At 37.9% G+C, this 27,010-nt stretch overlaps 1 protein-coding gene across 2 annotated transcripts in view; it reads right to left on the bottom strand.

Moving 5' to 3' along the window:
* The window catches only part of SYN2 (synapsin II), a 148,771-nt gene extending 124,092 nt beyond the window's left edge, over positions 1 to 24,679 (bottom strand). Inside the window, exon 1 of one of the 2 annotated variants that reach the window (XM_031609057.2) lies at positions 24,121 to 24,679. In XM_031609057.2, coding sequence (XP_031464917.2) covers positions 24,121 to 24,485 — 365 coding nt within the window. In that variant the 5' untranslated portion in view covers positions 24,486 to 24,679. The remainder of the gene's footprint in view (positions 1 to 24,120) is intronic. The other variant, XM_090148074.1, reaches the window with a different exon arrangement.
* Positions 24,680 to 27,010: the final 2,331 nt, after the last annotated feature.

Here is a 27,010-nt window from a genome sequence, read left to right as displayed (position 1 = left end):
CAGCTCTGCCTCCATTGACAAGTTTCACAGCTCCCTACCCAGAATTTTATACGCAGGTAAACAGAAGTCAGAAAATAACTTCTCCTTTTCACTGTTAAACCATTTGTGAATTAGAAGTGTTTTATCGGCATTTGTTTTTGTTTTTACTTTCTCCCCACTTACTTACTATCTCAGCAGCTATAGTCACTCATTTGTTTGGGCGTCAGTCTTGCCACTGAAGACACAGAGCTGCACGGTCACCAGAAGCTGGTGACAACCCAAGGGAAAAAGATGATGATGAAGAAGCATCTAACCGAGGCTACATAGTAGAAAAGCATGAATTATGTCACAAAGAGAGGAGTGAGATTCTGATGTTCTCACTTGACTTTGGGAAGCTTTGAGTCAGTTCTGACCGTGATATTATGAAGGTGTTACTGGATGTGTGGTACAGAAAAAGAAGTAACTTTGTAGTAAAATCAGCTAAATGGAGATAGTCCTAATGTTAAAAGGTCTGTTTTTATAGCTACAAGAAAAAATAAGAGTGGGATTATATTACTGTCTCTTACATATACACTTGCAGGTTATTTCTGAAAATTACTTGAGCATAGAGAAGCTTGCTGTTAAAGATGCATGTCAATTACTGCACATCTATTTGTACACACTAGCACCTATATCTGTATGCTTTCCAAACTTAAGCTATACCAACATCAAAGCATTTTTAGCTAGTTTTGATTTGCTGGGGAGGCTATCAAGACATTTTTTATTTCCGGTTTTCTAATGATGAAAGAATATCTGAGGGGCCTAACAGCTTCCTGATGTACAGAAATACATCTCTTTCTACTCTTTTTTTCCCCCTCATTTTGATCATTGCAGACTGTAAATGGCTGCCTTCTCAATTGATAGCTTGATTTTTCTTTTTCTTTTTCTTTTTTTAACGATTTTATCTATTAATGCTGAACTCAATGCAAAAACAAAATACTATAGAAATCCTGAAACAGCATCTCAGAAATGATATTAGATTGAGAAATGACTTAACCAACCCCATTAAAACATACCAAATTTATGTAGTGTAGACATCCAATACTTCACATCTCTTGGGATGATGGCATGGTGATATACATTGATAAGAATGTTTTAAAATAAGACTGCAAGTCCACAGAACCAAATCCTCAAGTACTTTTGAAAATCAGACTCCAATTAGGACACTACTCCAGTTGTTAGACACTAATGATGCTTTGCAATAATCATCATAGGCACAAATACCCTAATTTAAAAGCAATTAGCAAGCCACATCATTTGTAACAGAACATTCTGAATATATCTGAAAACTGGCTGTGCTTTGTAGTTTGTTTTTAACACTCCAACTCCAATTTTAGCACTATCAAAGAAATTATTAGCCTGACCTGCAAAAAACTGCTGCTGTATTTTTTCCAGAAAAAAAATCAAGCATTCATTTTCTATCAGTGAGTGTGATATATATATATATATATATGTACATTATTTTATAAAATTTTTTTTTGATCTTGCACTTTAGCAGAATAGATGACTTTCAGGAGATTGTCTTAAAAAGGATTCATACAGACAAAATATCATCAGTATCTCAGAACTCTCTTCACTATCTTCATCGCTGACAATTGTTAGAACCTGGAAGTATCTGCAACCAGTAAGAGTTAACGATGTCAAAGCATAAAACACAATTTCTTCAGATATTAAGCTATGATTTGAGAAATTGGTAGCTTTTCAGCATGGAGACATGACAGATGGGATCAGTTCTACTCATTAAGTTAATTTATCATCTGGCATGACATCCTGCTGGAAGAATTATGAAGGGGGAGTGTGTGTAACCCTGCTGAAGGGTACGCAGTCTTTGCAGTCCTAACGTTTGCAAGTTTGTATTAAAAACGACAATGACGACAAACTTTTCATAGGCACCTCTGACATTACCCAATCTACATCAATCAGTTAACACAGCTGCCAGTCTACTGGGCTATATTAAATCATATCACAAGTTAGAGTTGCTCTGCCTACTGCCTGACTCTGAAGAGCCAGCTTCACCTTATGTGACACCAGGAACAGACACAGAAACAGCTCCTGTAAATACAATAGGCTCGATGAGGAGCGATTCCAAAATGGAATGAAGAATAGAATAGGATACTGCTTCTACTGACCCAACTGAAGAAAACTGAGAAAATATTTTAACTGTCTAATTAAAGCTTATTGCGCTCAATCATCACTGCAAAAGTTCTTGAGTACATGTTTGGCTCAGAAACCTGTTTAAAAGAATTAAGATTTCCAGTGAAGACAGCTCTGAATAAATACTAAAATTTCTGTCTAATAAGGCTTAGAAACAGGTTACTTTAAATTTGCAGAAAACAACACCCGCAGCACATTAAGTTGATCCTATTTAACATGTTCATAGCTGACATTTTTCATTACAAATGAAAATGATCTCTATTTTAATAAACTGTAAAAATATCAAAATGGAAATCCATAAAATATTAATATCAAATAGTTTTGTTTAAAAATGAAGGGTGATTCAAATATATTGCTGCACTTACTTTCAAGCTACATATTTAGAAAAAGTCAACTATGCCAACTGTAACCTCTTATCTATGAAATCAGATCTATACAAGTTACTTAAGAAAGCCTGTAAGACTTAAGACTGTAGCCTGAAGCTGACCTACTGGTTTAACATTCCAACACCAGACTTGTTGAGGATCTATGGGATTATACATCACAGTTTTTCCAGAAATATAATCCAGCAATTCACGGTTGGATGCAATGACCTCCCTATGTGACTCAAACACTGATTTTCCTCTCCTAATACCTAGCACTGGTACCTCTCTAGGTTTTAACTGCCTTGTTTTTGTGGACATCTACAGAAGATGAGGCAGATGAGGAGTGGGGTAGTTTTTTGGGTTTTTTTTTAATTAGTTTTAATGTATAGTACATTCTTTAGCCAGTAGTTTAAGTCCAGGTAAACCAAAGTCCTTTCTATCAGTGTGATGTAACAAAGAAAATTTTATAAAATCTTTTGACTTTCTATGACAGTGTATTTCCCTAATACAGTTAAGCAAAAACTCCCTTGCATAGAGATAAAAACCTAAGTCAGAATGTCTGTGATGTTACTGTAATTAGAAAAGTTCACTCTTGTAGTATAGGCATTATAAAAATATACACACATATAGCCATTATCTCTGGCTACATGAAGAAATAACTAGTACTCAGTGCCATGTGATATCATCTACAGTCAAAACATGCACTAACCCTTAGCTAAGTTGTGTTAGAAATTAGTATATTTTATGCATTCATATACCTATACATTACATTATGTTCACATAGATTTATACGTTGTATCAATACTAATAAAGTATTTACAACAAGGCACTTTAAGGAAAGATTACTAAATCATGGGCATGTAGATGGACTTTGTTGCCATGGAACAGCTGCACACTACTTTCTCCCTTTGCCTATAGACTTCCTGCAAAGGCCTGTTACTTGTTTAGTTGGTTTTCTTCAAACTAGATAACAATTTCAATGATACCTCACCACAAGAAGCTGAAAATCTTGGTTACCCTAAAGATACGCATACTTTAACATGGCAACAATTTGCTCATAGTTAGCTTACACATACTGTCTGTATAATTTCAAAGATATCCTGAGCTTCAGCATTACCCTCCTCTGATAAAAAGCACATTCCAGAAAGTTGGTGAGCTGACTCACATCTCTATTTAAATTTAAACTGAATATTCTTTCTTTGAAGTTGGTAGATGAACACTGGGACTTTTTCCAACTCTGCAGACTATCACAGAAATTAATAAAAAGTTTTCTTAACATGGCTGCAAACTTTCATTTTTATACAGTACTCCAGAAATAGTAATTATTTTCATTTGTTAAAGCAGCTCCCAAAAGTACACTTTGGTATAAAACAAAGCTGTATCATGGGGATGCAGTGGTAAGATGTTTATTTAGCTACGTAAGAAATGAGGCAATTGTTTTGTATTTTATTTCTGTTGTTTAATATGTAAGTACTAACTGGAACCATAACAAATAAAGGTAACTGAAGGACTCAGCTCCATGTTAAGGATTGACAACATGAAAATCTTCATAAATCTGATCAGAACAGCAAAGTATGTTTTAGATAAACTTAGAAATAAGTAACATAAGTGCCTAACACTTGGCTGCTGCAATCTGAGTAATTGCCATATGCTGTGTGTGGAAAACACATGCAAATATATTATGTGCTGCCATAAAATTCTCTGAAATTCTTTTTTTTTTTTTTTTTATAGAAACATCAGTAAAGCCAGTTGTTAGCATTCACAGCATTACAAGAGTTACAGCTAGTTCTGGTAGACCTTTTTATTTGTGTTTCTGAGTTACTTTTCTATGCTTAAGGAACACAACGAAGACAGAAATTGCTGGATAGCAATCCAGATTCATACCCTCTTCCCACTAACTGGTAGAGTTTCAGAGCAGCCAAATGCAAAAACCTCCACCCTTGTTGTTTAAATGCTTTGGTAATGTAGGACCTGAGCTTCCACACAGCTGAGGTGGAAAGTCATTTTACAAGTTCCCTTGAAAACAACACATGGAAACTGCATCTGATCTAATTACATATTGTCATTTGAAATAAATTAATAGATTACTATTGGGTTAGCTGGTATTAGCAAGATACTGCTCCAAACAAAACCGTAAGTCATAGAAAATAAGATACCAAGTTGTTCTTCCTATAATGGAAAATACCTGTTGCACTCAGCTTCTCATTGCTGAAACTAGATCCCCAACCCACAGAAGAAATGTTGCTAAATAGTCCAGAAAAGGCATTTACTAAGAGATATTTTGAAATCATGCAGTGTATAAATGAAACATTTATATTCCTACATCATGTCTAGACAATATCACTGAAATCAATGAATGTATCTTTAATAAATTAAGAAACAAATACAATCACAAAAAAGAGAGATTTTTTTTACCTGATCTTTTAACTTGAGTTACAGTGTCATCATTGTTCATAAGAACAAACAGGACATTTTGCTACTCAAGGATTACTGCTTTGTTTTGATGTTGTAAGTATTCTCATCAGTAAAATATAGGTATTTCTAACGCTTATTCGTAATATTCCCACCAATTCAAAGCATGCTCCAGACATGGCATATTGAGGCTGTTTGCATACTCAGATTCCACACACACATTCTAGCTTTCACTTTTTAAAAGAAAAACTGTATTTGCATAAGCCTGCATATTCTATCATGTGGTTTTAGGAAAACAAAATGTATTAAATTATTAACACCCACCTGTTGTGCTACGTCCCTGCCATCTATATCTGTAATGTTTACCCTGTCAGAAGCTGAAATTTTCCACCAGCTGGAAAGTCAGAATATTCCTTTGCAAATTATCTTACATGTTAGATAGAAGTGTATGATTTAATTTTAATCTCTTTACATAGCTTATATGAAGCCTTTAGGTAAAATGTAGAACTGTGTTCACAGATCTGTTCTCTTCCCTTATCTTTCCATTTGCTTTCCAAAAGAGAACACTTTTTTTTTTTTTTTTTTTTTTGCATTAAACAAACTCAGTATTAGCAATTCTGCCTAAAAGAAATATTACATAGATAAGACAGGAGTCAGCCCATTATCTCCTCAAGCTCAGACAAAATCTGCAAGTCAGAAGACAGTATTTTGTATGAGTGGAACTAATTTAAGTGTCATCTGTATACCCACACTTGGGAAATCCATTTGTGCGTAATGCACGATTACTGTTTGACAGTTAAGACTTTCTAAAAGCTCCTAGGTATCAAGACCTATTTTGAGAAAAGCATTTATTAAATTCCTTTGTTACCCTCTTTTTTAAAAGACGGAAAAAAAAACCTAAACAACTCCTGCAATATCCCCCTTGCTAGCACACACCTGTCATTACACAGTAATCACATCTCACAAATGCTGGAAACTCCTTTGCCAATTTCCAGGCTGCCACTCAGGGTGACCCTTTTCCAAGCTGGAACTCTGGCTGTGGATTAGCTCCTCATCTGCTAACTCTTTTGCTATGATATGGAACTTATTTCAAGATCTAGGAAATGTACCTGCTCTATAAACAGACTGGGGAGTGAATTCCAGTAGAGATCTTCAATTGTGATCTTACTCCCTTTCACCTCAACTTTTTACAAAACAATATTCCCCATCATCTTTCAGAATTACACAAAATCTATCACCAAGGATACACTACAGTAACTAAGTAAATACCTTGGTGGAACTAAACAATTTCTCCTCCAGTTCCCAGGTTAAACTCAAAGAAATAAAATATGTGATTAGTGCAAGAGTCCACATCATACATTCTTACATATACTTTAACAATTATATCACTTTCACCACAGTCAGAATTGAAACAGAATACTAAGATTTCTCACCTCTGTAGATATTATTACGGGCAAAGGCATCGAAATTTACTTTTCTTCTATTAAATATCTAGTACTAAACCTGAGTTTTCCACTACTGCCAGAGCCCTGCATCAACATAAAAAATAGAAAGTGATATAAAGAGTGAATGAAGTGCCTGAGCAGATGCCTTTCAATAGTGTTAAAGCAGAGTTTTAAATGTCCTGTCAGTATCAGATCATTCTGACACCAGCTTGGTTCTATTTTAATTACTCTTTATTACTTAGACCAATTAAGTTAGGTAGAGACAGCAGAGCAGAAAATATAAAATGTTTCATTACAATTACATGCTGGAGCCATACCCTCACGTTAGTGATCTTTATAAATCCACATATAAAATAAGAGAATGACTTTTTGAAGAGAATGTATTTTCCATATCATTTCTCTAAATTTCTTCTTTTACATACAGTTATTTCAAGAAAAGCTGCACACATTGTATTGCCATTTTTCAGGAGAAGTGGAAATATACCTTTCAACAAAATTAACCTTGAAAATAGTTTAGGATATGTACAAAAAACACACGTATGTTTAAACAACATTTAAATGACACACAAAGTACATAATACAAATCTGGTAATCCATATTAAAATAATCTGCATTTCCTTCTCAAGATCATGACTAGCAGGAGGATCTATGCATCACTCAATCATTTAAGACGTAATATTCTTATTCTTGCGTATTTACTAAAATATTTGAATTCCTGATTTTCAAATCAAAACTTCCTTAAAGTTCATTTTTAAGAGACGTGAAAAACAGCATGACAAAAGTAGTTGTCAAAGTCATATTGTGTCAGTATCACAATACTTTGCTATAAAATCATCACACAGACTATCACACAGGCTGACACACAACCCTGATTCCTCAGAGATGAACAATTTCGACTGTCTTATAATAATGCTTAGAATTCTAAGTATTCACACACTTTATAATTGCCTAAATTCTACCTATCTTACATCATAGAGAATTAATCTTTGACAGTACTGAAGTCTGCTTCCCATGTCCTGTTTTGTCATTCTAATAGGAAAGTGAGTGAAAACAGTAAAAAGTAGTGTAGATGGTGAAAAACAGATGTATCCACAGCAGGAAAAAAAAAGCAAAAATCTGCAGTAGGGTGGTAGTAGTGTAGCAAAGCTAAGCACAGCCCCTGCAGAAAAGAAAGAGGACTTATCAACATTGACATAATTGCCATAGCTGGAGATTCATTTTTGTTTTGTCCAAGGCTATTATCAAGTGCAATCACTTACAGAGCACCTCACTTCCAATTATTGCTCACATTATTAAAATGACTCTTGAATGTCACAGCCATTAATTAGAGAAAAATAGCGAGATAGCTGATCAGAGGCCAGGTTCTTCTTCTCTTTTGTAGGGATACATAAAATTGTTATATATTATGATACCTCATAAATAGGCAATTTATTAAACTTCCTATGGCTTTTGGCACAAGAACAATGTATATGGAATGGAAATACAGCAGTGAGAGCAAACTGCAGACAGGATTCCATGTACCACTATGAGAATTGTAAAGATCATGAGATGTAAAGATGGTAACTGTGTTTAGTGCTCATGCATTGCAAAACACTCTCAGCCAACTCGTGGCTTTAGTATCAGCATAACAGCAACTAACCATTATCAGTCTAAAAACAAAACAAAAAAAACCTCAAACACCCCTAATCATTTTCTACTACTGTTAGAAGGATCAATCTACAGCAAAACATGCTAAAAGATCTAAAAGATCTGAGCACATTATATAATGTAAATCAGTGCTGCTTGATCTTAACGCTAACAAAAACTTAGGACTATGTTGCCAAGCACTGTAGGGAAAATTATTCTACTCTCACATTTAGTGACCAGAGCAAAGTTTCCATTTATTTAGAGAAGCTGAGCATTAAATAATAGATAGCTAGACAGATAAGTAAATATAGAAATTAGTAATAATAATACATGGCTGGTTTGGAGACCTATTTCCAATCTGTTTGGAATATCAGGGTTCCCAGATGGTGCTCACATTGCTTTGTGAATTGAAATCTAAATCAGACCTGTTAAAATAAAATCACTAGGAAAAAAAAAAACCCAGCATTCTATGTAAAGGCAAATTACGGAAGTCAAGTTCTCACAGAATGTTTTGCATCACCAACATATAATGCTTTCTGAATTTATGTTATCTTGTTTCTTTTCTAACAACAAAACAGTTTATGATAATTATTTGTTGTTTCATAAAACATTTGTTGTTTCACAAACCTAGCCAACAGAAAGATAAGAAATAGTACGCTAGTGTTCTGTACAGAACTAGGCAATTGTACTTTGCAAGCAGAAGAAACCAACAAAGAACCCCAACCTAAAACATTTGCATTATTCAAATGACAACACATTTTTATTTCTTCTTTTATTGGAAACTTTAGCAAGAATCTGAATGCAAAATACTAGAAATCGTGTTGAATTAAACGCAGTTATTTATTTCTTTATAATCAGTGTCCTCTTGATTTAGAGTCTCTAAAAAAAAATATGAAATATCCATGGAAGATAAAAAATAAAAATGTAATTTCTGCAAATAAGGATGAATATTTAAGAGAATTATAATGACTGGTCATGCCAAATTTCCATGAAGCCTTGGTTTGCTCTCACACAGTAACCAGTGTATTTTAACATATCCTTAAAGCTACTAAATACCTTGTTGAAGAGTATCAATGTCCTAAACCCTTGATCATACTTCTGGAAGAAAAGTATTCCAGCTTTGTACTCCTTCATGCTTGTCTTTGTTAAATCAATATAATTTATTAACAACAAAATAATTCAATATTACAAAAACTCCAATCAAAAGCAACTTCTCTTTCATAAATTTTGTATTTTCAACTCTTTATCATTTTGAGACAGACTGCATCAAAGTATCTTTCCAAACAATATTTACAGTAGAAACTAACTCTCTTTTCACATGCTGAAAAAGATTTGTCCTTTCCTTTAATGCTCAACCTGAGCCTTGCATATAAAAACTCTCTCCGTGGCACTGGTCACCTATCACTTTTCTTTCTCGTGGAATTTGGGTACTAAACACAATATCTCTGCTTTCATTTTCTATTTATTGCCTAAATACTATTCTCTTTCAAAGAAAATATACCTTATTTTATCATTATCTAATCATAGTAAAAAATATACTGTAGTGATTAATGCAAATCATCTCATCTTTGAATTTGGTTTACAGAAAGAACTACCATCTTCTTCAGAAGTCGTCAGTTCTAGTTGTCTCACTGGCAACTGCTCAGCAGGCTTCTTCCTGGGCTTCATTCAGTATCCCGCATATGTAAGAACCTGCATGGATGCATCGTTAAGCCCATTATCTATTTGTAGAAATAAATATATAGAGAACCACAAAATTCATTAACGTATACATAATACAACACTGCATAGAATAAATTACATCTACATAATTTCCAATGAGAGCTACTTTTTGAATTGTTGCCAAAAAGGTTTTAACTTCTGTATACCTTTCCCTAAACTTCCATTTAATTTTTCATGATAATGCATGTTTGGTTTCAACTGTATGTTTTCCTCCTCTGATCTGTCAGAGCACACACAGTAAATAGGGGCAGAAATGAATGTTATATGCAATTAAATGTGGTGTTATTATAAACAGACAATCATTTTTGGAAACAAGCACATCCTGCTTGTCTCATCTAAACTTGTCTTTAAGTATCCTGGACATTATTACATACATTATCAATCAAAGGCTAACTTTAATTTGGAGCTCAAGCAATAAAGGACAGCAAGAACATCCTCCTGGTGCTGTAAGCAAAGCGTGCTGTCAAAAGCTGTTTTTTAAAAATGTAGTTAATGTAATTGTATCCTGGCTAAAGCAGAAACGAGTCGGTTTGAGCCCAGGAAATAAAAGTAGTTATTTTTCTTCCTTGAACACAATCATTTCACAAAAGGTAACAGTTCAAAGTTGTTTCATGGCTACAGCTGTTGTCTGGGAATGCATTACATTTCACTGGTTTGTCACCAGAAGAGCAGACTGCAAATTTGTTATACCACCCCTCCCAGTAGTACACGCGATCACGGTAAGACATCAGAGCACAATAAGCTGTTGGGATGACTTCTGTACCTACACAGAGTATCACTTTCACCTTGAATAGTTAATGCTATTGAACTGTAAGGTTAATCCAATAATTTGACTAGATTGAAGGAAATATTCAGACTTGGATGTTACTTCTACAAAGGAAACTATATTATAATCTGTTTCAAAGTTAATGCAATTTTGTCTCCTTACTTTCTTTGCAGACTTCTATTAGAAGAAAGCGTTCCATTTTCAGACTTGAAAAACATTTGGGGGTATTTCTACTTTTCACACAGTCCTTATTAATTTTGCCTACACATTAAGTAATCTTTTCTTTCATACATTCTAACGCTAAAAAAACCCACCACCAACAACTTAGAATTAAGGCCATCAGCAAAAGCAGACAACGTAAGATTTTATTCCAACAGTAAGCCCTAAACAAACTGACTACAAGGCTGGTGACTCATGCATGTGCTATGTAGGTCAATGCACGAAGCTTGCTTATTTCAGATAACCTTTACTTTGGCTGGTACAGAGCCTGAAGGGAGCAAGAGTTACTTACACAAACCAATACATAGAGTTGGGGGAGATATATACAGATTGAAGACAATGTCTTCAGAGTCTTAAGCAACACTTTCTGCGCTGTATAAGTTATAAATGGAAAAAAAGCAAATTCTCAGTTAATGCCACATTAGTGGCCTCTCAGCAACACTTAATATTTTAAAAACTTACTCTGTCAATTTAGCTATTGCCTCGAATATAAACGGTTTAAAAAGAAATCTTTCTATTTACTGTAAATCCACCTGAGCACAAACATAACTAGGAGCTTTTATTTAAAAAATAATAAAACCTGACAATTATGATAAAAGATACCTTCAGTAAAAAAAAAAACAAAAAAAAAACAAACAAACCAACAATCTTGCCCATTTTGGTTACTCAGTCACTGTTATTCTTTAACAGAGATGCAGCAGGCCATTCTCAAAGTGCCTGACTATCATGACGAAAGTCACGATGACCTGGGGCATCAACTGACTTCAAGACAGGGCAGCTGACAGTAGAGCTATGGGCCATTTTAGTGAATGGTGCTTTGAAAAATGATTTTCTGTCAGTATGAGCTAATGGTAAAGCTTCCCACTTATCTGAGAGTGGGACAGAGCTATAAATCATTTCCTTCCTGTCCCATCCTTCTGTAATTTAATTTTGTTTCTAGCAATGATCCCACACAACATACCCTATAGGTTCCGTGTATGCACTTAAAAAAAAAAAAAATACTACAGAATCACAAAAATAATGTTAAAAGAAAAGAAGAAAGGAGATCTAGACTATAATGTATTCATACTGACTAAAAAATATAAACTAAAATAAACAAGATTGGCAAGTTTAGGCTCACAGTAAAGGTGTAATGCATGTACTATGGTAACATTCTCTCAGAATGCTCTGAATGGATGAGAGTGCATGCAGGAAGACATGTCCTCAGTGACTTCTAAACTGTGCTATAAAGTCAGTAAATAATCTTTGTCATCCTATCTATATATGGACTGTAATATAATTTAGTTCTAAAATAAAAATAAAACACTCTAGAAAAGAAAACCAAGAAAAAAATATATAGACACAATAAAATAGAAGTTACACTCATTTTTCCTCTTCATTTCATTTGGAGTGACACAGCAATGTAGAACCTTATATTGTGTAACTTGTCTTTCGAAAAAAGACAAGCAATCCTAATCTTATCAAATCTCTGCTTTCACCTGCTGAAGACTCCAACAGTTGTCCAGCACCTTCAGGTTTTAAAGAAAATAGGAAAACACCTACCAGCTTTTAAAGATACTGTCAGATATTTTAACATGAACATTTTACATAGTGTTTGTTCTAGTGATTTCTTCTGACTAAAAAACAACAAATCTCTGCTGAAAAAAACACAAAATTCACCCTGGAAATAAGATAAATTCCTAGTGTTAAAAAAAACAACAAACAGATGTCCCAGTGTTCACATGTAGGATTTACAATTTTATTTAAACATATTTCCCATATTTTTGATTACATGTTTTACTATAGACGTGCTTTCTTTAAAACAATAGATGTACATCTCTTGTACACATACAGCACAGAATCTGCTATATACATCTTCCAACTGTCACAAAGGAACTATTAATCTGCTGTATGGAATCAGAGAACATGCGTGGGTGTAAGAAAAATGTCTGTAGGCACTAACAGAAGGGAAGGCTACAGAGATTACTGCAGCATAACCACCCACATACATTTTATCAGAAAAGAGCAGCAGCTGAGTCATGGTGCTGACTTCTGCCCAGAAGAGGGATTTTCTCTAAGCTGAAATGCATTTCAGTCACAACTAATTTTCATAAGACTGAATTTCCAGCATTTCAATGTCTACTTTAGGAATTAATAAAAACAAACCCTTACTTTCATTTGATTGGTGAGTGCTATCCTTCCTTTTCCCTTCCCATATCTCTTGTAAGAATTTTGCTGAAGTTTTAGGATGAAACATTCACAAAAGTATTTTCATAAAAATTGGCTGGAAACTTCCAGATCCATTACTTGTATACAAATAATTGTATTTATTGTAAATATGAGGCATATGCATTGTATTTAAGTTGTTTAATACAGTGCAAATATGCATAATGTTCTATTAATCACAATCTTTAGCCATTCTGGACATTATGAAGATACCCAAATGCTGAACCTTTTATGACATAATTGCTCACACTACTGGCACCTAATTTAGGAATGTGGGAAATCTGCTCCAATTGTTTGCTACAACTGAAAGCTTTTAGCCTTTTCTGTCCATCTGATGCCAGGAGGTCAATGCCTCCTTTTCTGAAATGTTTCTCAAATGACATAGAAAGTGTCTGAAAAGCCTAGAAAGGCAAGTTTCAGAACTGCAGGAATCATATTATCAAAGAAAAGGGGCAGAATTATTTCTAAAGCAGTCAAATGAGCAAAGACTCAATGACTCAAGACTTCAAAACAGTAAACATGGATTGGCAGGCTGAGACCTCACTGCAAGTATTCAGTTGAACATTCTATGTTAGTACTTATTAATTTAGTTCTAAGTTAATTCTTATTAATTTAATTCTAAGTTCACAGAGGGATAAATACGTTTTGCTACTCATTACAGAACTATGTGAAAAGCAGTACAGAAATAATGGTAAACAGTAATTCAGTGCAGAAACTGATTTTCTTCTGTCCATTCTAAATTCCTCTCCCCACTTTATTACTATTGCTGAGCAAAAGTTATCAGCCTCCCTGTTGCACATACTCTGTGGTATAAAAAACAGAGCCACTGAACACACAAAGACAAATTAAATGTCTTACAGCACAGGGAGGTACACACATGCTGGCTTTAATCTATCTAGCCAGGCAACAACTGAGCACAACACAGCATGTTTACAATAAGGGCCCATCTTAACTGTGGCGTGTGCTCCAGCTTCTAATTTCCAATCCTGCTCATTCAGTATGGTTGCTCTTAGCATTAGCTGTACTGAAACTAGCATACATACACTTGTCAGTACTACTATTTATTCTGTGTGTACATCCTGGGCAGCATGGGTCAATTATACGTGTAGCTTGGGTGAGGATTTAAGTCCATATGATTCAATCTATGAACTTCCTTTCCTTAACAGGATTTTTATTTAGCACGAATGTTAAAAATTCTGGATTTTCAGGCAGTTCTCTACGTTTCATGTCCAAGAACGTATGGGGTTATCTTCAATTACTGTTATTACTGGAAAAACAGAATGTGCCTTCTTTAAAACAATAAATGTAGATTTAACAGGACAAGCTTGTTTTTGCATATTTACTCTAGTTTGTACCTAGAAATTTATAACCAGCACATCATACATGTTTCTTCTTTCAAATAAAAAGTGACAAATTAAAATCAGGAGTAAACTCCCCAGAATAATCAAGTGATCCCTGAGAAGAGGTTTGAAATTGCTCTTTTGAATAGTATCAACTAGTATAAAATTTGTGACTTACCTACAGCTTCCCCAAAAATCCATTGGTAGTTTATGCAAATGTTGAGACATTCCATAGCCAGTAAGTAGTTTACACCTTTCACTGTCATTTGTTAGACTCCACAGTACTTTCATGCTAAATATTTTCATTTTTGTTTCAACATAAAAGGTCAAATGAAATGAATGTTAATAAAAAAAGACGACTAAATGAAAAATGCAGATTGAGTTTTCCTCTTTATCCTATCTAGACAATTGCAATAACACTCGAAAAAAAAATTCTGACATATTATTAAAGAAAGATTGCAGCTTTTGAATAATTCTAGAAGTTTGTTGTATTATTTCTTGACATAGTTTAGATGAATGACTGCACACAATCCTCAGAATGCACTTAGCAGTATTAATGGGGACAGCTGATAAAAAGAATTGTAGAAGACAGTAACTCTGCATTACTAACAGTTCAATTTGAGAGTGAACAGAAATAAAACTATTCCATTTGAAAATAATAAAAGTATATAGGTTAGGCCTGCATCCTGGCACCTAATTTTCTTTTAAAGGATATGGATGATGAGTGTACTTTTATAACGTTAACCACCTGATCAGAGCTGTTTCTAACCTTTTTTCTTTGTTTACATCCCTAAAGAACTGCTACTGGTTTCACATGCAAGGATTTTTACCGAGTTTACAGACAAAGCAAAATAACTCAACCTTACCATGAAGGACAACCTTGGACAGGGCATTCAGGAAAGCAACCCTGCTTTACTGCAGAAAGAGGAATGTGTGTGTGTACACACACACACACACCTTTATATGGGTCCACAATAATCTTGCTCTTTGTGGTACATAAAATGAAATCCAATTTACATGCTAACTGCTATCTATTACAATACACGAGCCAAATGCAGATCCAGCAGAGATGTTGACTTTGACCAACCATGCATTAAAACAAGCTGCTTTTACTGATTAATATCATTTACTTTGATTTATATATTGAACATAATCCTATTTTTCACCATGAATGTTATTTCCTATATTTCTAAAACTAAAAGTATTCTCTTCTCCTCTTGAGGAGTATGGCACATAGAGCTAAAGCATTTCCACACAGAGTCTAAGAACTTGTAATTCTGCTCCTACAGAATCTCTTCTCATCTCAAGAAGTGGGTCCCATTCTGAGGATCAATAGTAGGGAGTTTGTTCCTCTGCAAACACTGCACCCAAACTGCCTTCAGTTGCAGTTTCTGGCACCAGACTAGCTGATGGTGCCATGTGCCATTTTTCTTCTGTTTGGTAAGGGATGAAAAAAAAAGGTTATCACGCTTCATTAGACACCACACACCCAATGGTGCTTTTTACAAATACATGCAAAGTGCATTTACACTTCTGTCTGCACATGTCAAGATTACAACCTGATGCCCATGGAGGGAAGAAAAAGCTTGAACTCTCCCGCCCCTTTTGTATGAGAGTTCATAACTACAAAAAATGCTCTGAGTCCAAACACAGGTGCTCAGTGGTGAAAGCTGTTAAGAGAAGACTATTCCCCCTCAGCAACGTAAGTGACATCCTATGCATCTTTTGTTCACTTCAGTAACTGGTACACAAGGAGAGGGATGAAAACAGCTGCCGCATGTAGGTAAGAAAAAAAAAAGAAAAAGTTCTTAAAAAAAAAAAAAAAAACAAACAAACCTGAAGTTCCATCTTCTTCAGCACAGCCTACTGGATCCATTCCTTAATTGAATCCCATCTCTGCTGATTTTTGCAATTTGGAAAGAAGCAGAGTAAGCAGGCATCCTCTGGTGGCCTGCATCAGCCCAGGCAGCTCACTTGCTGAGTGGCAGCCACAATCACACTGAGAAAAGCAGATGTCCCATGCTATTGCCTGACACTGCCAAACCAGAAAACAGCCAGCTTTAGGTATAGCTTGAGGGCTGGTGCAGTTCTGCTTTAGACGTTGTTCTGTCTGAAAAATCTGTCCCCTCTGGAGCAATACTCAAAAGAACAAGCTGCAATTTCCACTGTTGCAAAGTTACCAAACAGTGATTGAATGAGATAGAAGTAGCTGATTTGTAGAAGCAGCAGCTCATTGCTAAAAGCAACAAGTTAGCAAATATAATACTATCTTTACAAGCCACATTCTAGCAACAGCAGAATCTGATGAAAAAGACCACAGGTCTGTCTACAGGAAAACCAGTAAGAGCCTCTTTAGATTTAAGACTCTGTCTTCTGAATTACCATTTTTATAGCTTTTGCTTGCAAATATACAAACAGATTTACATTGGTCACCATTTTTTTTTTTTATTATTATTATTTTTTTTTTAAATCAGAGTGTTTATCAGAGTTTGTGACTATTTCTGTTTCAGCCAGGTGGATACACACTTGTGATGAAAGGAGTATTGGAAAATTGACAAACAAAACAATTTTCCCACTTTTTTTTTTTTCAAGTCTCCAATTACTCATAGTCTGCAGTTATGTTGCCGTGAATACCCATATACCCATCCTCATTCTCCTCCATCTGGCTGTCTAAAAGTGCATTGGCTTCCTTCTCAGAAGTCAGTTTGACTCAGCACAGAGTTGTTTAATTAGCAAAAGCAGCAGTGCGATCAAGCAAATATTTTACATTCTAGACCAAGCTATAATGTCCTCCCAGCCATGGCACTTTAAGGTCTTATCACTTTCTTACACTTTTTTTTTCCCACTCTACATTGTAAACAGCCTCATCTTTGGGACAAATATCATTATTTCAGGCAATATTTACTTCACAGCTCGTGGCTCTCCTCGCCATTTCTTTTACAGCTCTTCCACCTACTTGTAATTACCCTTTCATCTGGCAGTTTTCATCCAGTCTGGCCTAGAATTCTTCTTCACAGGTTCTGTACCCAAATACAACTTTCTGTAGTTCTTGTTCCTTTCTTCAGGCACATTTTATACACAAACACTAAGGTCTTACCATGTTGCTTTTATATTCAAAGTGCATTTTATCTACAAATATATAAAATATTAAAGAGATTTCCATAGTTTAGAGCAGTTGCTGGGGGCAGGCTGGATGAATACTGAAGGTAATAAAATTCTGCGATACTGCATACAAACCATCTCACTGTACTATTAAGAACTGGGTACTAAAAATGCAAATGCTGAAGTGTTATATGAAGAATATACTGCAAGAATGTTTATTTAGCATTGATCTTTTGGAGAAACACGGTTTTAATAAAAACAAGTACAGCTTGCTGTGTTCTGTAGCTTTTACAGTACAGAGACTAACGTGTCTGTTTAAAACAGAAACAGCTCAAAATACGGAAAGCCCTCTGGAGACATTTCACTTTTCAACTAACTAGACTGCAAGATTCACTACAATTCGAAGTATGGTGGAGGAGATGGCAAACAAAATCAAAAATGAACAGATACAGAATGTTCAAATTTCTAATGAGCATCTCATGCACACTAAGTTGCCTGAAATTACATCACAGCACATAAGCAACTGTTTAAATAGAGAAATACACAATCTGGAGGATAAAAGCTCTTTCTGGAAAGAGTTTTCTACTTTTACTTTTTATAAATATCTTGTCAAAAGGCAATCTCTATTGCATACTGTGTTTTGTTATTTATACTAAGGCATTCAAACATTAGAGAACTGAAGGTGAACTAAAAAACCCTCTGGAATTTTCTCTTGCATTATCATCAAATCCTAGCACACACATTGTCTGGTGAAGGACTGTATCAGTTGGCCATTTCAGAGTACAGTCATGAAGTACTATTTGAATAAGACTGTGCTACAAATTCAGATTTGTTAATGCATTACTACACCATTCACTTCAGTTTGTCCAGCTGCATGTCCTCCTTAAATTCTTGCTCAACATTCACTTAAGATTAAAAAAAAAGAAGAAAAATAAGAGAAAGAAGAAAAAGGGGAAAAAGAACAAATAACAAGGCATATTGTGCCATAGCTTCATCCCTTCAGTAAAAGCTATTTGGTTTCTCATACCTTACAAGTAGATAAGAATTCGAAATAAAAATTTCTGGAACTGCTCACATTATTTCATCTGTCCTCTCAGACAGCAGAAAGACGTGCTGCTTGTGCTCACAGCAATATTACTTTTGGTCACTGTAATGCTGTAACACTATGGAAAGCACAGCAGTGACAGCAGAGCAGCAAGATCCTAGGCTGCAGCAAAAGAAGACTTACTCAAATGCAACAGCTGTGCACACAGAAACTAAGAAAAGAATCTGCTTACCTTCAGAAGGCCTCAAGCACACAGAAATCTCCAGTGAGATACTCTCACCTCCAGTGCCAACTCTCAAATGAGGTCTGGGAAGAGGTGGATCCTGGCTCCACCCCTTTCAGTCACTCAGATGCATTGCATACAACCGAGTTTCCCTGGGTTGGCCCTGCCTTCCCCACCAGGTGCTCCATCGCTGTTTCAGGCCATGATTTAGCATTTCTGTTACAGTCATGTCTTCATGTCTCCTTTAATTATGTTGCTATTTTGATTTAAAAAAAATGCAGAGCTTTAGCACAGAATTAACTGCAATGTGTGCTGAGATGTAGTACCGTTCTAACCACCTGCTTGTAAGGAGCTATCTAAGCACATGCTGGTTTCATGTAACAATCTGGTTGCCATCCCACTTTTAAGGGTATTAGGAACTTAGTCCAAAGACTGTAACCGTAATGACTCTGCAGCGTTGCCAACTCTTTAAGATGCAGATGAAATTCCTCACAAAGATCACTTTAAAACACAAGAATGTCATATGAAGCAAGAATTAAAAAGAAACAAAAATAAAATCTTTATCTCTGTTGCTAAATTTCAGAAAGTTTATCGTCTCTATCCCTTCCTTGCAAGATAATTAGAGCATTACACCAAAAGGAAAGTTGCTTTTCCTTTTGTATTCAGAGCTTCTTGTTGCAAAAGGCACAGCCGTTCATAAATAAATAATGTTTAAAACCAACAGAAATTGTTTATCCTATTGCCTTTCTTCCTATATAAAATATATACGATACAAGAATATATAAGAATTCTTTCTCTTTCTATTCATTGTTTAAAGGCTTGTATCTACATTTTGCATGTCTTAAGACCTCACGCTTTTCATACAAATGAGTCTCCCTACACCTCTGGAACACAGCAGTCTCTTCCCATGGCTTGATTTGAAAAACTATTCACCTTCAGCCCCTAGATGAGTGTAAAGGAACTTTCAATCCCCCCTTCCTCTGCAATCCCTGCTGCTTATACAACTTTTCCCCACTTTGGGCTTTCCTCCCTACTCTACACTGTGGCTTTATTCCTTCTATGAGGAGCAGTGTGCTTTGTAATGCCAGGAGACAGGCAAGAACACTGACCTTACAGAGACTGTTATCCTGCTGTTAACCAGAAGATTATCAAGAGCTTTGGCAAAGCATCTGCCGGCAGGTATGCATTACTAAAATCTAAGTGACACCTTCTAAGACTGGAAAACTTGCTAACAGAAGACTTGCAAAGAATGGTGCAATTATTAAAAGATACTGCTATCTAATAAAACAAATTCTGATTCTAATTTAACCTTGGTTTGGAAATACTCAGAGCCTAATTGGTTATGCACAACTGAATCATCCCTACAGAAATAACGCAATAAAATCTTGTTGTAGTATGCAAGTTGTTTGGCAATTACCCTTACACATAACATCGTAAGTATCTTAAACTGAAACTGTTTTCACCTTCTAGTTGCCCGGACAAATGAAAAAAAAAAAAAAAAAATCACCTCAAAAACAAAATACATAAAAAAAACAAACAACCTGTAGTAAATTTCTGTATCATCAGTCAGTGTCTTTCTGTACTGAGACGATGCCAGAGAGACTAAAAACATCATGATGAGCAACATTCACCCACAGACAGCACAAAGGTTTTGGAAATGATTTTTTGGACCTAACAAAAGATAGGTAACTACTAAAGCAGCAAACATCACAAGAAATGTGTAATTATTGGGGTGGAGAGAAAAGTAGAATGGAAATGCACTGATACTTCCAAGATCTGTGCTTTTCACATCTGCTTCTTTCATCACTATGGTCAACGAATCAATCTTTGAAGCACGAGACCAGCCAAGCAATAGTTACTTTTCAGCACGTAAACAACTTTCTAAATACACATAAGCTTTCAGTAAAGACAAGGATTTACATACGCAGCATTTTGGCACCTTGCCACTGATGTACACCCTCTAATCAATTGCTCACACAGAACTGAATATTCAGCACATTTTGCATGCAGAACAAAATGGTTATTTCCTGAAGGAACTGAATATATTGTAAAATAAACGTGTCTAGCTTATAATTTTGGACACAGCAGAACAGCTGGAAAAGGAGAATTAAAAGAAAAGGTTAAGCAAAATATCTAGGTTTTATTTCAGCTCTGTCACTAGGTTCTTGAATGACCTTGAGCAAATGATTTTACTTCTTAGATTCTTCCAATTGTAAAAATAGCAACACAGATACTTAAACCTGCAAAATAATCAGGCTGAAGTCTATTATATAAAAGTCTAAAAGTAAAAAGTGGTTCTTTGAAGCTTTCCCCTCCCTAGCAGATCCATGAAGTTCCTGGGAATCCTGATTTTCCACCAAAATGACTTCTACCTTTTGAATACATTGCAAGGTTCTCAACTAGATGTGGTAACTCGGGAAAGGATCTGGACATCAATGAAGGTATTACAAATACCTGTTCAGTATGCAGCTGCAGATGAAAAGAACATGATGCCAAAATGCATAAAGAATGGGCCAGAAAATGAGAAGAGCTTTTTCACTGCTTTTATATAAATGAATAGCACTGCTTCATCTGAAGAGTGTTGGAATTACAAGTCATCCCTTCTTTATAGTGATAGTCTAGAATGAGAGAAAGCTTCAAAGATAATTGACAAAAATGACTGTTGTTTTCTTCCACCTTTGGACCAAAGGATCATTTGATGTACAAGGAGACCAATAGAAAGTATTCTGTCAGAACCAGAAGCAATGAGTATAGCTTGTCTTGGGTTTGCCTATGGAAGCTGACTGAAAGCCTTATCCTGTTTTTTTTCCTTCACTTGTCATGGAGGCAGGGGTAACAGTATTAACTGATACAAAGCCTCTGACATCAGCTTATTTGGCAGTCTTGTCTTTATTGGAAGTCCTTTACATAACTGCAAGTTTCTGAAGAGCCTGTAGGAAAATAATCTTTCACAGTTCTAACATGGAGTTGATTGAGAGTCAGTAGAGTAAGGGGCATGATTTGACAAGATGACTATACTTGCTTTCTTTCTTTAAAGATTCAGACAAGATAGCATGGCAAAACATGCAAATGAGCACAGGTAAGTTAATTTTCCTATACCATAAAAGAAACAGTAAAAGAACAATTTTAAAACCTGTGAAAGGAAAAGCTTTTTACAACAAGAAAATGATAGAACACACTGAGATCAAGATTAAAAATGCAAAAAACTGGACATTCATTTATTTCTAAAATAACCCATACGAATCCACTAGCAACAACAACACTGGAAGGGTTATTACATCTCAGACTTATTAATGAGTTAATTTCTAATGGAAATTAAACATAATACAAACACAATGTACTTTTGGTGCTAAAATTAAGGGGCAATATGTCTAGCTCAGAAAAGAAGGTGCTTAATACATACTCTAGAGCTTGCTAGAAAGAGAATACTGAATTAGTAGGATTGCATTACGATCCAGATGGAAATTCTTTGATTTCTATTGAGACTGCAACCCAAAGGCAATAGACACACTTTCAATTTAAGGAAAACACAATGCAGCTCAAAATTCCCAGCACGTAATCTTCATCTCAGGATTAAATAAATCAACTGAAATCATTTCTCAGGAATCTACATTCAGCGTAAGAGATTTACTTGGTATTGGGGTTTTTGTTGTTGTTGTTGGCAGTATTTTTTCCATGGATCACATGACAGCAGCTTCCTCATCTCACTAAATTGTACGTCAGTGCTTCATACCAGGCAGGGAGCTGGAGGGAGAGCCATCAGATCATTGTCATTTATCTACTGCCACTTCCAGCCTTCAATATAATTATCACTTATAGTGCAGTCCAAGCCTGCTCGTAAGTGTGATACAGTCAAATCCTGTTGCAATACCTTCCAATATGGGTGTCCAAAATTCCAAAGGTACAGAACAAACTTTTCTGCATATCTTATCAGAATACACACATTTGCATTTCAACTCTTATTTTAAAATCCCCAGTTGCAACCTGATTCTCTTTTTAGAGGGAAAAGAGAGACAGTACAAGCACAGTACCATGAAACTGTTCTTGATACAACTACTATGTATCCGTACCACATACCATGGGAAAGAAAAAAATACAGAAAAAGCAGGCAAGTATGACCTTGTGTACATCTGAGAATGTATCTGGCCACCTACCCAAACTGCAGTTGGTGGCATTCACAAAACAGACCCTTAAGAGCTTGAGGTTTGCTGAAATATTGTGTTCACACTGGATGCATTTATCAAGTATGTAAAACATTCCATGGTTATAGTACACAGGTTGGCTTCGGTACCAGAAACAAACTTGATGAACACGGCTAGTTATTCAATTTACCAAGCAGAAATGTGTGCACTGTAGAATGTCAAATAAACAGATGTATCTGCAAGGCAGTGAGCAGTGTCCATGGATGCATCCCTGTGACGTAGACACAGAGGCTCTCTGTAGTCTGGCAGATACAACAACCTTGTAGGGTTTGTTGTTTGTTTTTAAAGGGAGACATAACAGGTAACATTATCTTAATGAGCATAGTACCTTTGCTATGGATGAGTCCATTTTTATCACGTGTAAATTTCTGTATTGAATGTTATATTAAAGTACCATTTCAAAGCAAACGATCTCAAATCAGAACTGCCCACGAACGGCTAGGCAGTGGGGAAACAAATTCGAGAAGCTGACAGTAAAATCACAGACCCGCAATCCATTACCAAATGATGTCAGTGCTATAACAACATACTTGTTTTACTCCGTATTATTTTTAGGCACAATTTAGATATTATACACCTGGCAACTGGCAACACCGAGCGAGGGGATTCACAGCTTGACATGTAAACACACGGCAGGAAAAGATGATAACGGTGAAAAAACGTGCATCTTTTTGTAAACGACAACATTCAGCACAGTCATACACGGCAAACGGCTCTGAAGAAGCGGTGACCTCTCTCACGGGCAGAAGGAACGAGCTGCAGTACAAGTTCGGCTTTGGCAAATCAAACGGGGAAGCAAACCAAAGCCCAGCTTTTAATTACTCTAATCACCACACGCACGCACAGCGCTGAGGCACAGCTGCGGGCTCGCCGCCGATCTGCTGAAGGACCTTCGCCCCAGCACGCATCTCAGCAGCCGCACCAGCACCGGTGAGCCGAGCACGAAAACAAGCGCGCTCATCAATATGAATCAGCGCACGTAGCGCCACGGCACCCACAGCAAATTCGTGCCCCCCGCGCTCGCACGCGGTGTTTATTTCACTAAACACAGGACAAGCCGTTTCGGTGCGGTAGAGAAGCTTTATTGAGCGTGCCGACGGACGCGGCTCCCGATCCCTGCCGGCGCTCCGGGGCTCCGGTCCGTGCTCCATCTTCCAGCCCGGCTGCGGGCAGCCCCTCCCGGCCCGCACCGCCCCCAGGGATCCCGGCAGGGGAAGGGGAGCGGGGCCGCGAGGGACGGGGAAGGGAAGGGGAGCGCGAGGCCGGGGGCACCTACCAGTCCGTGTGCGGCTCGTCGATGACCAGCAGCAGCTTGAACTTTCTGCCGGCGGCCGACGAGGCGGAGGTGGGGTCCACCAGCCCGGCCGAGGCCGCCGTCTGCTTCACGGCGTTGGACAGGGAGCTGAAGAAGCTGCTGCCCGCCGACTGCTGCGGCGGCGGCGGCTGCTGCTGGGGGGGCGCCGACTGCGGCGGCTGCCGACGCTCCGCGGCCGGGGAGCCCGAAGCGGGCGCCGAGGAGGCTGAGGGAGGTGGCGGCGGCGGCTGCTGCGGGTCCGGCCGCTGCAGGTCCGTCATGTAGCCATTGGGCAGGTTGGCGATGAAGCTGCTGTCCGAGAGCCTGCGCCGCAGAAAGTTCATCATCTGGCCGGGCGGGAGAAAGGCGAGGCTCTGGAAGGCGGCTGGACGAGGGCTCGGAGCCGGGCGGGAGGGCGGCGGGCGCCGCAGCGGGCTCTGCGATCCGCAGCCGGGCTCGGTCGCCGCCTCACTGCCGGCCGGGGCGGGGAGGCGCTGCTTTCACCACAGCCGCTGCGGCTCGCGCGCCTCCGCCGCTCCCGCCCGCCTCCAGGGGGCAGCAGCGCGCGCGCAGCGGCGGCGCGGAGCTGAGGGGAGGCTGAGGGGAGGCCGCGGGGCGCAGCAGCGGCGGGACGCGGCGGAGCGGAGCGGTTGCCCCTTCTGCGCCTTCTGCCGGGCTGGATCCGCCTTGGCGCCGAGCCCGCCAGCGGCAGCGGCCGTAGCTAAGCTAAAAGCCCGCCGTAAAGCATCTTTCGGGCTACGCGAGCTGCCGGGTTCGGTCAGTCACCCGGTGCAAGAGACAGGGCGCGAAGCTGCGCGGTGCTTGGCGTCAGGCGCGCGTGCGAATGAGGTTTTATTTATAAGCACGCAGCACGGGGCACAGCGGCGGCACTCTCCGAGCCGTTTGCGTTTGCGCTCAGCACGCAGCGATGGACGGCGCGTGCCGTGAGGTGGAGCGGAGCGCAGCGGGAACGGCGGTGGCGGGGAGCGGGAGCTCACAGAGTGCAAACGCTGTGAGAAACGCAGTGCGCGTGCATCGTTTCCACTGGTGTTACGTGTTCACAGGTGGTAAAAGCACAAGGCTGAGGAGCTCTTGGTTCCTCCCCACTTTGAACAGCTGCAGCGACGGTCTCGCCTACCTTCTCTTCTAAAAGGCTGGAGACCAAATTAAAGAAAAACTCGAGAGTTTTTATGGAGTACCGACTGCTTTGCCGCCCGCTGAAGATACTGCTGAGAAACAAGCAGTCTGATTCCCTCAAAAATGATACATATTTTTGAAATTGCTGTTCTAGATAGAAGAACGATTGTGGAAAAACAGCCCCCTTTGGCCAGGCTGCTTCCTGTGCACCACCAGAAGTGCTGGTTTCGCTGACAACAAGCAGCCAGTCTTGCAAAGCAAAATTAAGCACGGCAGGATGAACTACAGCCCATTCCACTCTGCACATCAGCAGAAGTATTAAGCAGGGCTCTTTAGCAGGCCAAAAACCTACCTTCAGTGTCAGCTGTACTCTTTTGTATGAAGGCAAGGTGTGTGCAGCCAGTGAATATGATCGGGAGCAATTTAAATGTCAGGATCCTTACTGTAAAATGGATTAACGAATGATTAAACATCAAGCAGTGAGGTGGTTCCCATTTGTGGGCTGGAAGATCTCCATCCTTGTTAACATATTTGCGTGGAAAACTTTTGTTTTCTGATTGATGAAATCTGATTCTTATCTGAGTACTTGATTGTACATTCTCAATGCAGCAAAGTAATTGAGTTAAGATTATACAGACTGATCCTAACTGTAATCATGGCCAACAGCCTCAGCTTGGCTGCTGATGGAACAGCAGAACCCCATTCACACACCCTGTGCACTCTGGAGGCGTACGACTGGGCAGAACAGGTATGTCCAACTTCACATATTCTGTTTATATTCACTGTGTGCTACTCCATTAGCATCTCCTCTGTAATTAGGATGTGCTTTTTTTTTTTTTTTACTTCTTCCATTATGCTGACTACAATTTAAAAAATTTAGACTCATTCTCCAGTTGTCGACTCCAGAGGTTTTTAAAACATCTGTTAGATTACTGCCATTCAAAGCAACCCTTAAGTACTGTAATGACATTAGAAATCCAACGCTGCAGTAAAGTAACTGGCAACTGAACTTGGCTAAAACCTCAATGAACTTGGTCCCTAGGGCAGCACAAAACAAAAAGCAGAGCTCATCCTGTAGCTCTTACTATAAATGGAAAATTTTGTTCAAAGTGTATCAGTAGAATGACAGAGCGCTTGCTAAATTTAATATTATGTAGAACACTGCCTGAAAGAACTAATAACATCACTTTTTGCCCAGCTCACTATTTATGACACTTCAACACTTCACTACGCATTTATGAGTTATTTCAACATTGATTACATCTCTTAAGAAGTGAGAATAATGAATCACAGGTACACTGAGCGACAAAAATCATAAACTGGGTCAATATCAAAGCAGAGAGTACAATGGAAATTTTCAGTCTTGTTTCCTAACACAGAAATCACAATGCAAAACAGATCAAATTACTGGGGATTAATTGTGTTGGCCGAGAATGAAGTATCCAAATCAGTACACTTTATAATGACTTTTCACATCTACACAATGGTATTAACAGAGAAACAACCAAAAAAGTTCAACACTGAGAGCTGCTCTGAAAGTAATGCCATATCAATTTGAAGACCTTTGGGCATGTTTCCAGTCTTGGCTAGACTGTCCTACCATAGCCACTGTATCATTCAGATTTAGCACCTTCTGACTTCCATCTGTTCAGGCCAATGAAAGACAGGCTTCCTGAGCAACATTTTCCTAGCAATTATGCTATCATAGCAGCTGTGATATAGTGGGTCACCTCTG

The sequence above is a fragment of the Phasianus colchicus genome, chromosome 11, assembly GCF_987193195.1.
Source record: "Phasianus colchicus chromosome 11, bPhaCol1.hap1.1, whole genome shotgun sequence".
NCBI classification, from domain to species: Eukaryota; Metazoa; Chordata; class Aves; order Galliformes; family Phasianidae; genus Phasianus; species Phasianus colchicus.
This window is presented reverse-complemented; position numbering and strand designations above follow the sequence as displayed.